Genomic DNA, 12125 nt, shown 5'->3' with positions numbered 1-12125 from the left:
TTTCTGGGCTGCTGACACTGACTGCTGTCAAGAGGATGCTAGTTCCAACAAAGATGCTCCTAGCCCATGCAAAGCCTTTTTAGTTCTGATGAAAACACCACAAATAAGTCTGCAGTCAGAACTAGGGAATTTACATTATTTCTAAAACAGTCTCTGGGACATGGAACAAATCCAGGCATACATTAGGACAGCCAAACAATATCTCTAATTTATTGCAGGGTAAAATGGCTACTATACACAAGCTGAAGATTTTAGTGATGTTTCTATCTCTGGCTACTTTCATAATCATGGTGATACTGAATGCTGGAAATGCTACTGGAATATTCAAAGGTAATGTAAGCAAATTGTCTTTGTTCAGAGGTGGATTTCAGGTGTGGTATCATCTAATGATGCAAGGTGCCTTAGATGGGGTAGATCTGTTTGTTACCTCACTGCTACTCCAAATACATCTTGGTCTGTGAAAGATGGAAGTAGCTGGTGCATCTTTCAGGTGTTACAGCCAAGTGCCTGAGGCTCATCCAGTTCCTTGAAATCCAAGTAAATGGTCTTGTCCCTGGTCAACATGGATCTAGTGGAGGGTGAAAGGCAGCCTTTGCATACACTGTCCTTGTATCTCTGCTGGAAGCAGTTCAGGTGGCTGCTGCTGTGGATTTACAGAAGGCAGTGGCTCTTGGTTTGAATGCTACCCAGCTGAATCTGTCAGAAATGGACATTGTGCTTCTCTCTGGCTTTCACAGGCAACTGGCTTTTTCTGGTTCTGTGCAAGAGGGAAGGTGCTCAGGGTTCCCCATAGGGACGGTGATCCCATAATGGGTGGATAAAGGCAAGCCAACTGCAGCACATGGCTTGTTTTCACCAAGGGCGTCTTCTCATCTCCCTCAGACCTGCTGAGGTGTGGGCTAAGCCTTGAGGAAGATTGCAAAGTGAGGGAAATCAGCAGTCTTTCCCCATCCTTGGTATGTAGTAACACTTTTGCCTTTAATAACACTCACTGCTGCAGGTCTGTTCAGGACGACCCCTGGCAACATCTCAGCCAAGTACAACACTGACTTCACACCGGCTGGCTGGACTTTCCTCATCTGGAATGTCATCTATGCCTGGCAGCTTGCTTGGCTTCTCTACGCCTTGTCAGGGATCTGTCGAAGGTATTTTTATCTGCTTATGGTACAGATGAGGGACAGTGGCTCTTCCCTTCTGTAGCTCAGTCTCTTACACCACTTTCCAGGGTTTCTAGTTAGAGTAAAACCACTGCCATTCATCTTGATGCGATGAAACTCTGCTGCTGGAGCATTTTTTAGGTTCAGCATCCAAAGCTGGGAAGCAGTTTGGGGATGTATACGAACTGCTCTAATGTGTGGACAGCTTACAAAGCATGTAACTGTTCTGTAAGTCCTGGTTTCCACTGATTCATTGGATCTGACAGTTACCCAGTGGCAGCATTTACCCACTGCTAGATGCTGAGAATCCATAGGGGCAGAATTAATGAATTATGGAGCTAATGCTTTGAGCTTACTTGCTGTTAGAGATCAGAGAATTGGCATTGGGAAGTCTCTTGGGCCATTGAACTGGACTTGAAGGTTTTCCTGGGGCTGTGAGATCAATAGCTGCCTCATGCAGTACCATGCAATGTCTGTACTATTCTGTGATGTCTTCTGTGGGATAGAAGGGGGACCATGGACTGCTTAGTTCAAGTCTTGTGTACCTGCTGTTTTCACATGACTTGTAAGAAGTTGCTTAGTTGGTACTGGCCAACACTGAAGGTTGAGGGAAGAATGGAGTATGTATTTGTACAAGAGTGATCAAGTTCATATGCATGTATGTGCACATAAAATACATATATTACATATGCAGTCACATTATGATCCCATAAGCCTTTTTTTTCCCCAGGAACAGGGCTAAAATTCCATGATCATGTCACTGCTATGACCACCAGTGGCACAAGCTTTGCAGCACCTGTGAAGCAGTCCTTAGCACCCACTGAATTTGTGGTGGTGCAGAGACCAGCAAGACATTCTATACTGTGAGATAACGTCCTGATGGGGACAGCCACAGGGACTATATTGTGCCAGAAGGATGCAGAGGAGAAATAGTCTGATTTAAGCCAAAATATTTAACTCCAGTGTAGAGTCTCTGTTAATATGACGAAAATGAGGGCAGGAAAATTTGGTAAATGCAGGCATTGTTTTCCTTTCTCCATACCTACTTTTTCCTGACAGGAATGAACTTGGATGTGTCTACATAAAGCCAGACTTGCTGCCAATACCTTTTTACGTGGCATGGATTCTGAATAATAGCCTCAATGTTGGGTGGCTGTTTCTGTGGGACCGAGAGTAAGTCACCTTCTGTTACAAGCACTTTCTAACCCTCTTGTTGGGACTGTTCCAATGCTTCATTTTGCTTGTTCCCTTGTGCATGAACAATTAATCACACCTGGAAAACTCTATGGCAGGCCTTGGCAAAACGTAAACTTCATGAAAGTTTTGGGGTTTTGTACAATGTTTTCATCTTGCTCATGAGGTGAACTGGTTATTGATGTGTAAGATCTCCTCAAAGCTGCTATTCTGTTTTTACCTCCACAAGTAAGACAGGAGTCATACCTCTCTTCATAAATAGTTGAGTTCCTTGCCTCAGATCGTTTTCATAATCATGGTCACATGAAGGGCTTATAATAGCACCACTGTCAAGAGGTGAAGAAATCAGTTGCAGCCAGGAAAATAATAACTTTGTGATTAACAGAGTAAACCAGTAGTATGTCAAAATGAGGGCTACGGGTAGTGATTACCTCTATTAAAGAATGATTAACTTAAAGTCAGTAAAGGCCTGATGTTAAAGCTATGAATTAAGGTGTTGTGATGTCGCTGAAAAAAAGTATTATACATTGTGTGGATGAATGTATTCCTTGTCCTAGACATCTCCTGCCAGCCCTGGTGTTCCTGACAGCCCTCACTCTTACCACGTGTGCTGCCCTCTTCATTTCACACCAAGCATTGAGCATCCATTCCTCGTGGTTTGTGAAGGGTCACAAAGCTGAGCTCTGGCTCACCCGCATCCTAGTAAGTGTCATTTGGGAAGCTGTGCTGTTGGTAAATGCTAAAAAAACCCATCCCAATAAAACAAAAAACCCCAAACCCCAGAACCCCAATCAAACAACTATACTGAAGGTATCAAAACTGAAAGATTGATGGCAGGAGAGATGGGCAAGGGAGCATTTCTGCCCAGACTTTAACTTGTACCTGCTGCAGGTATGGCTACAGGTATGCACAGGCTTAATTGCACCTCAGTTTGCTATCAAACATCATGGGAATGGTTCAGAGCAAGGTATATCCCTCATACTTCTCCAGCTACTATGGAATGAAGCTTTCAGTGAAGTATGAAAACTTCAGCCCAGGCTTCTGTTTGGGGTGGAGAGAAGAATATTTCTTGCAGGGAGGGAAGCCATTGCTAAGGGTGGCTACTGTTGCATTGCTGATGGTTATGTCCCTGATATCTGACTCAAAAAATTGCTTCTTATATGGGGAAGTGTACACTGCTCAAGGTTTCAAATGCAGCTGCCTTTTTGCGTTTTGCCAAATTCTGGAAGAAAATTACTTTTCTGCTGTCCCTGAGAAAAGTGGGTGTGTATTTGGCAAAAAAAAGGCAAATAAGATAACTGTACTCATATTCCATCACTTAATTCCCTCCTAGTTCAAACCTGCTACCCCAATCCCTCCTTCCCCATCCAGGACACCTCACACTGCCATTCCTCCCATAGCTGCTGTGTCTGCTTTAAACACCTTTGGTTCCTTTGCTTGATGTTGTTGTTGCTCAGTGAGAAAGTGGGTCAGCTGAAAAAAGCACATCCAAGATGCTAGGAGGGTTTTCAGTGAAGGGGAGCCTGAAAAACTGGGAGTCTCTGCACAGGAAAGTTCCTGTTGACTCTGCTAGAAATGTCTCTAAATCTCTTGACTTGAACTGGGAGTGGGTACTGTTCTTCACACCCTTGTATTTCAGTTCCTGAGATACCAGTATAATGCAAGAAACTGGAAATAGCTGAGTTCCTCATCCTCACTCAAGAGTGACTCCAGCCCTTGATGTTGCCTGCTGCAGGCTCCATGTAGAGAAGGTGTTTGTTGGGAGGTGGTTGAGATTCAAAAAAAAAAGTTCTCTTCCAGTTACATCAGCCCGACTGGGCTGGACAGCTAGGCAAATCATGTGCTTTGGAGTGCAGAAGGGAATCTCCTGCTGGGGTTGCAGGGCTTTGTACAGGGAATTCTGCAGCTGCCACTGGGGTGGATCTCCAAGGTACTTTAGGGAATCTAGGGCTTCAGCTCCTCTCCATGTTGAGGGACTTTCCCCCATAGCTTGGTTCAGAAGGCTGGCTTAACTGCCCCAGGACCTATGGGTCACAAAAGATGAACAGGAACTACCTTTTTTATCACTGGTTGTTATCTTGCTGTGTTACATGGCAGGTCCAGAATGGGCTGGCACTGTATGCAACATGGACCACCATCGCTACTCTGCTGAACTTTGCCATTGTGTTGATCTACAAGTGGAACGTGTCCAATGAGATGGCGACGACTGCTTCTCTAAGCATCCTTGCTCTCGACATAGTTATATGGTAAGAAACCTCATGGGTTCAGTTCTTATCAAGCCTGAAATACCCCTTCTGCCTCTCACAAGTGGGTTGGACTGTCTGTGCCAATTCATTCATAGTCTGTCCCTGTACAAATACTGAGTACAAAGGCCTCTTTCATAACTCATGGCAGATAAACAGGGACCCTGTTTGAGCTTTTCTTCCCTGACCATCGGTGATGCCACTATGCACATGCTGTGAGCCAGGAACAGGCTGCTGTGGCTCACATGAGCTCAACCCACCCTAGGCTTGCAGATGAAGGCTTGATATGGAAAACATGAAACATAGCTCTATTTTTCCCTAAACTTACCTTAGATATTTTTTAATTAATCTTCTGAAATTTAGTAAATTAACAAGTTTGTACTCTAGTCCAAACTGGCCTGCAAAAAAACCCATTCTTTGTCTAATTCCTTTCTTAAACATTCTATAGGAAAAAAATGTACAGAGAAAATACTTTGGTCACTCTTTCTTCACAGGTTTTGTCTAGAGAACTTCTTCCTTGACAAGTATGTCCGCTATAACCTTACGATCTACCCAGTGGTCATAATAGCTCTGACCGGCAGTGCATGCAAGAACTTCTCATTGTCATCCCCAACAACAAACAGCATTTTTATAGGTGAGTCTTTTGGACTGTTTTCCAACCCTTGCAAAAGAAGGACAGTAAACACTTTTACATCTTTCCTGTGTATTATGGGCAGAAAACTTGCCTCTTGAAAAGTGCTATTTATAAAAAGCAGAACTAGGGATTTATTAGACAGTATTCGTTTTACAAACTAAAAAGTAGAGCAGAAATCACTGCCTACCAGTCTTGGGGCTGGATTCAAACCTTATGTTGCCTCAAGTTCACTTCTTGGTGCAATGTTTACCCTGCAATTCTCCATCATCCACTTGGGTCTTCTGCTAGTAGCTCCAGCTGATGCAGGGCAGGCCAAAGGAAGAGCAGGGCTGGGATCAAGGCTGTGGACTTCCATTTACCCTATATCATTTAGGATACAGAAGCAGCACATAAGTCTCTGACCCAAGGAGGGGTTGTATCTAAATTTCACAATACAAAACCCTGTGCATGCTCCTCTCCTATGCAGAGCTCAGGCTAGCCCTAACAAGTTTTCCTGGGATTATTTGGTTGCTGCAGGCCACTGTAGCTGAGTTGAGTGTAGTCATCCATTGTAAAAGGGCTTAAGCTGTCCCAATACCGTACAATCACAGTCTGGCACAAGCTATGCCATTATGAGTAGTTTTATGCTGGCATGAAAGGGACTGAGCTGTGTGAACTCTGAATCCTGCTCTAGCAGTTTGGGATGCTTATTCCCACCATAGAGTCAACAGAAGGGAGCACATTCCCACCCTTCTGCCTTCCCACTACTGTGTACCAGTGGCTAAAGGCTACATTTCTGGACTGGCACCACCATCACAGCCACTCCAGTATGTGTTCCTTTGTGCCGTAAGGGCAGCTGGAGCCTGGTAATGTTTAAAAGCATCCAGCAGAACTTAGCAGAGATTGTCTGCCAAAGGCATGAGGGCACTGGAGACTCATCTCCTGGTGGTTATCGCCACCAGGAATGTGAAGGTATGTGTGATCTCTGGCTGACAGCTGTGTTCCTGCACTAGGTGCATTTCTACCAGCAAAACTTCATTCTTAGTGGTTCAGCTAGCTCGTCTGGTAGGGCAAGAATGTGCTTTTCCCAAACTAGTAAGTGTTTCTTTATATAGTTCAACTATTCTTGAACTGTTTTGTTAATGTAATGCATTTTTTTTCCTGTGCCCATGAAGCTTCCCCCTTCTAGACACACCTTGACCTGGAAGCATTCGATGAGTTTGGGTAACAGTGGAACTCTGAAATACAGCACTGATGGTGGGGATAATGGCTCCTATAGTGGGAAGGTTATTTTTTTCCTCTTTCCCTGAATGCTTCCCATACTGGGACCTCAGGTACGACAAGAGGCACTGCTTTCTCTCACATGCTAACACGCTTCTGTGTTTCTTTCCTAGTTGTGCTGCTGGCAATGACTTGTTTGATCTTTGCTGTTCGGCTGGGACTAGTCACATGGAGACATTTTAAGAGACCACTGGAAGCAGCAGAAACCCTGGACCAATAAGGCACAGTGGCCTGAGACCTCTGGCATGTTAGTGCAGATACTTTAAATAAGGGGTGGAAACACATAGACTTCCTGCATCTGCTGGTCAGTCCTTCCAATATCAACGACGTTGTGTTCTTCTCTAATTATTTCTCTTTCCATTTCAAATGAGGATAGCTTGTGTCTGCAAACCTGTCCTGCTCTCATGTTCCTTCAGATTGGCTAGGCATGACCCCACCTTGAGTCTGCACCTTCCTTCATTTGTTTTTGACTCTGGATCAGTGCAGGAGAAGGTCCTTCAGCTGAGCAGCCCTGTACGCCTTTGGCAGAGGTTGGCACAGATGGTCATTCATTGACCATTCATTTCCTTGAGATTTCATTTTTCTTGATGTGTGGCTCTAAGTGAACTGTCCCTGGGAGTTAAAGGTGAGCAGGACCAGGTCTGTCATTCCTTTGGGCATTCAGTGCTAAGCATCCGCAAGCCCCTGTGGTGTGAGCAGATCTGCAGGTAGTGACTGCTTCCTTTGCTGCTTCTCTTGATCGACGGGAACAGATACTACAACTCTAGAGATCTACCTTGGCTGTGTCAGTTCTGTTTGTCGAAGGGGGGAGGAGGAGGAGTGACTTGAGTGCTTCTGACACAATTGTGAGTCTTCGACCTACTTCAGCTTGTTGTAGCTCTAGAAACCGAAGATGCATTCACTTTTTGACATACAGTAAGATATCTGAGTCTCTGCCCTATTTTTTCCTGACTTTCTCAGTGAAGTTAGTCACTGTGTCAATGCCTCTGTCTGTGGCCCCACCATAACAGCAGGTTTGTGCTGTTCTTCTGCTTGTAAGATGGATGAGATCTGGGTCAGGCGGGAGTGGTGGGTTGCCTTTCCCTGCACAGTGCACGTTCCTTGCTGGCTGGATGCCTGCTGCTGAAGGATGGCTTGTAGCTGCTCTGGCAGGAGGTTAGATGTACAGACAAGATGGCACCTGATCTGGGGGTAAAGCCTGCTGCTTCAAAGGAAACTGTTTGGGTTTTGATTTTTTTTTTTTCTAATAAAACTGTTTGAACTGATAGCATTGATCCAGGATGAACTCACTCTTTCTCATGGGGTTTCACCACTTCTGAGTTCGTATTGGAAAACCTAAAAGTGGATTGACTGAACCGTCAGACCACTGCCCATATTTCCTGTGCCTACTCAAGAGCTGATGGTGCTTCACTGGTGTCTGGGAAGTGTTGCTATGTGGTAGGTGTTTTCAAATGCTGAGTATCTTGCAATACTATTACGAAGGTGAATTATTCTAAAATAACATGCTATTGTTTGTATTTACAAAGAACAAAATTAGTCTAATGCAATTCCTCTTGCCCTTCTGTCACACTGTTTTAATTTCAGATAAATCAGCTCATTCCACTACTCCTCCTCTAACTCTGTAAATCATCTAAAAACAACTGTCCTGGCTCCCACCTTGCTTGTGCCCTGAGTTCTGCTGGGGCCTTGCTCCCTTGCTGGAGCCAGCTGATGCTCCCTGGCTGGGATGCTCCTGGATGTAGCTGCTTCCACCTATCACACCTTCATCAGCCTTAGAGACAAAAACTTGAGTGATGCACATTCCTACATTTTATTTGAACTCCTCTGCCCAGCACCCTGTTCATTAAACATCTCTTTTATTTTATGAGCTCCACCTCCCAAGAATTCAGCCAGTAATTTCTCCACAACCTCTCATAAGCTTCTGCCTTTAATACAGTGGTATTAAATCCACTGGCGTATGGATTAAGGGGTCCAGGCAAGGTAAGTGGTTGGTGTGAAGCTGCACAGCAGTTAATGTATGGGAAGGCTTTGCATCCTCCCAAGCAAGAGCTTCACAAGCAGCTCCTGGACCAGGGCAGCTGCACCACCTTTCCACAAGACATCAAAGAAAGCCTTCAGGGGCTTTCTCAATGTCTGTATCTGGTGTCTGTACTGGCTAAACAACTAGAAACTATACCATAGGATACAATTAATGCATTGATTAGCTGGCGAGAGTCAACAGGGCTGCTGGAGAGGAGGATCATGTCTCACAAACCTCTTCAGAGGACTCAAAAAGCACACAGGTAAGGGTGAACTGTTCTATATTGCCCCTGGCTTCTAAGAAAACTTAAGAGCTATGGCATAAAAGGCAATGTCCTCCTACAGGTAATTAGGTGATTAAAGCTGGGAAATAGAGAGGGTGTCTCTCTAGGAAGGGAGGTTGCTGGTGGCATGCCAGGAGACCCAGGCTGGATAACATAGTCATTAACTGTCTGCTGTCAAACCATCCCTTTGTTTTTATTTAGGATGCTAAAGGGGAAGGTTGATTGGGGAACTGCAACAAGCTCTTGCAAAACTGGAAGTGGACAGTGCAAATGATGGATGAAAGTCAGTACGTACTGAAGGACGCGTAAGGGGAAAAATGAGTCTGAACTTTGCCTTTCAGGTGACATGCTTTGAGCTGGCCCCTGCCACTTGAGTGGAAGAGCTTGGAGCTATCCCCACCCAAATATCTCCACATTTGGCAGCAGTAGAGGCAAACTGTGTATCTGGAATGGTAAGGAAAGGACTAAAATTGAAAACATCCTGGTGCCTCTCTAAAGTTACTGTGCACCCAAGTCTTGAGAGCTTTGTGCTGTTCTGGTCTTTGTGCTTCCAGAAGATTAAGGGAAAGTTTGGAGAAGACCAATGATATTGGGGAGCGAAATGTCTCCCTGCCCATTCGCGCACCCCAGAGCTGAGGAGCAACTCAGGCAAGGTGTGTGGGCCCCTTTCTCATGGCCACCTTGCCATACACAGCATGGGTCTGGGCACTGCTCTTCACCCTGCTCTTACCACTCCCATGCAACCTGCCAGGAGAGCCTCAAGGCCTTTTTTTGAGTGACAATGAGATGTCCCAACAGCACCCTGTTAGTCTTTTCCAGACCTCCCTGCGAGAAAGCCACTGGCAACTGCCCCAAACTGATCACACTGAGCTAGCCCCAACCATGGCCACCTACAAAGAAGCTCCTGGCCCCAAATCCCCTCCAAGCACTGTTTCCTCAGAGCTGGGGCAGGCAGAGCTCCAGCCAGCTTTGGGAAATTGGCTTTCCTTGCATCTGCAGCAGGAATAGGAGCCTAAAAATACTGTCTGCCCCTTTTTCTTTTAGCTGGAGGAGGGGAAAGAAGGATGAAAAATAAGTGTGAACCTTCCCCTTCCAGCCCCAAGGCTATTTTTAAAATCCCTTTTTTTTCTGAAATGTCTTATTTTCATTTGTTTATGAAAACCACTGATAAGTGGTTTTGCACACAAGAGATTCTCTTTCAGCATTTCATGAAGCTGGGAACCTGCCAACTTTTTAGCAAAAAAATAATCGGTCCAGCCTTTGTTTCCATGAGAGCTTATAGGATTTGGGTGAATTTTATTGGATTTAAAATTTCTTGGAAAGCTGACGGCCTTAAGAGCCTAAAGCCTGAGAAATTAGTTTCTTTTCTGAAAAGGCAATACAAGGCCCTGGCAAATGTTTGCATGTCCTGTAGTCCAGCCCAGGATGTGACCCGAGTTCTCTGGGCTGCCTTGCTTCCCTGTTGGGTTGGAAGATCGATGGGGCTGGCAAAGCCAGGCATAACATGGTTCCTGGGACATGAAGGTGTATCTTGCTCTTTCTGATAAAGCTGGTTTACGCTTGTCATTATCTGAAGGGATTTGCTCTGTGACTAAATAGTGGGGTAGGGAAAAGCAGGGTGATCTGCAAATGTCACCCTGTAAAGCAGAGTGGACAACCCCAGCGCTGAGCCCAGGGATGCTTGGAGATGTCTCCTTCCCCCACGTGGGGCCAGCTCCTGCCCAGGCTCCCTCCTGCTCTGTGCCCAGCAGCCTGCACCCAAAGATGATGTGTCAGTTTAACCATATTTTCTCTTGCAGACTGTATCAGCTGGACTGGATCTTGCTGAAGCTGAGAAATGGTTGTTTTCTGTAAAAGTTCCTGGGAAAATCTGATTTGGAAGAATGTTGCATGGAAGGAGTTGTGGGTCAGGGGAAATATGCATTTGAACTGAGAGCGCTAATGTGCTAATTCAAAAGGAATTTAAAAAAAATAGGGCTATAAGGCCCTGTATCAGGCTCTCATTAAAGCCCATGTGGCTTCCAGAGAAAAATGTGCCTTGTTTCATGGATTAGGGCTCAGCTGGCTGCTCCTCAGCCACTGTGACAATGGAGGAGACGCTGGGCTCTGGGCAGGTTTCCCTTTGCCCACATTGTGTTGCTGCTGGTGGAAGGTGTCAGTTTGCCCTGGAACCCATCCTGCTGGCAGCCCTGGGGCATCACACTCCCATCATGATGCTCTTGGCTACGGAGCTCAGGTGGGTGTGGGCAGGAGGCTCTCATGCTGGGCTCCCAAAACCCAGAGCACCCAGGCAAAGATGACATTGTCTTAATGACCTAATTTATTCTTGTCTTGATTCTACCTTTGGTGCTAATTACATTCTATTAAAGCATCTATGAAAAGGGATAATAAATAAATAAAACTCAGCCTGCTGGAGAGAAGAGATGTTACACCATGATGCAAAGCACCAATGCAGAAACCAGGATTGCCTTTCATCTGCGATTGGGAGCAACTTTGCAAACCCACTGCCCTGCTGTAGCCAGGGGCTATGGGCATAGTGAGGTACAGACAGCGATGCTGAGATACATATGCAAGAGGCACTGGCTACCACCACCAACAAGAAAACATGGATGAGGCCCTTACTGATGCCTTGTCGCTTCTCAAGGCATCTCATTAGAGGAGTGTTGGCCTTGGAGATGAAGCACAAAGTAGGTTGGCTCAAAACGCAGTGCCTAGAACACTCGTCCTCCTGAGTTGGAGCAAATCCAGCCCTTGCTGGCTGCACCTCCATTTCTTATCTGTAAAGCAGAGATGAACAAGACAAGCTTCTTTGTGATGAACTGTGAAGATCTCCAGATAAAAGTGCCGAATACATACGACAATGATTAAAGGCATCGACATCCTTTGCTATGCATGCAGTCTAAACACACTCGGACTATCCTGGGCTCTTTGAAAACTGTTAGATGTTTTCAAGCTAAATGTTTATTTTATCTGTGCAGAGCCAGCACAGCCCTGTGTTGAGAGATTAGCTCAGTTCCCTCTGTCAAAGGCATCTCTGTAAAGAATTATGACTCGGCCAGAACTCATGCATGGGCTGAAAATGTGGAAAAAAAAAAAAAAAAAATGCTGGAACAGCCCAAGAGCCTGACCCTGCTCCCGGGAAAGCCAGGACACCAGCCGGAGCATGCATTGGCCATGTGATTGTGCGATGGGCATTCCCTGCTGGAAACTTTGACTCAAAATCCTTGAATAGCCACACAAGGATGCTGTATTTTGTCTAGAAAGGGTCTTGAAGACCTTTGCCTGGGCAGCTGGTAAAATGTGATGTTTAACCAACTGAGAAGGGATGTTGCCC

The 12125-nt window shown here is 45.5% G+C and overlaps 1 protein-coding gene across 1 annotated transcript; it reads left to right on the top strand.

Moving 5' to 3' along the window:
- Positions 1-224: 224 nt before the first annotated feature.
- On the top strand, positions 225-6708 carry LOC104381046 (uncharacterized). The gene is made up of 7 exons (XM_086626447.1): positions 225-330; positions 1001-1145; positions 2217-2330; positions 2909-3053; positions 4449-4597; positions 5089-5228; positions 6602-6708. The coding sequence occupies exons 1-7, from the start codon at positions 225-227 to the stop codon at positions 6706-6708; spliced, it is 906 nt and encodes a 301-aa protein (XP_086482573.1).
- Positions 6709-12125: the final 5417 nt, after the last annotated feature.

This window comes from Tauraco erythrolophus, chromosome 2, assembly GCF_009769465.1.
Source record: "Tauraco erythrolophus isolate bTauEry1 chromosome 2, bTauEry1.pri, whole genome shotgun sequence".
NCBI classification, from domain to species: Eukaryota; Metazoa; Chordata; class Aves; order Musophagiformes; family Musophagidae; genus Tauraco; species Tauraco erythrolophus.
This window is presented reverse-complemented; position numbering and strand designations above follow the sequence as displayed.

Excerpts from the sequence above, each read along its gene's own strand:
- LOC104381046 (XM_086626447.1), top strand. The coding sequence starts at position 225 with ATGGCTACTATACACAAGCTGAAGATTTTAGTGATGTTTCTATCTCTG. Across the intron at positions 2,331-2,908 it reads CTGTTTCTGTGGGACCGAGA|ACATCTCCTGCCAGCCCTGG; the intron begins GTAAGTCACCTT and ends TCCTTGTCCTAG. Across the intron at positions 3,054-4,448 it reads TCTGGCTCACCCGCATCCTA|GTCCAGAATGGGCTGGCACT; the intron begins GTAAGTGTCATT and ends GTTACATGGCAG.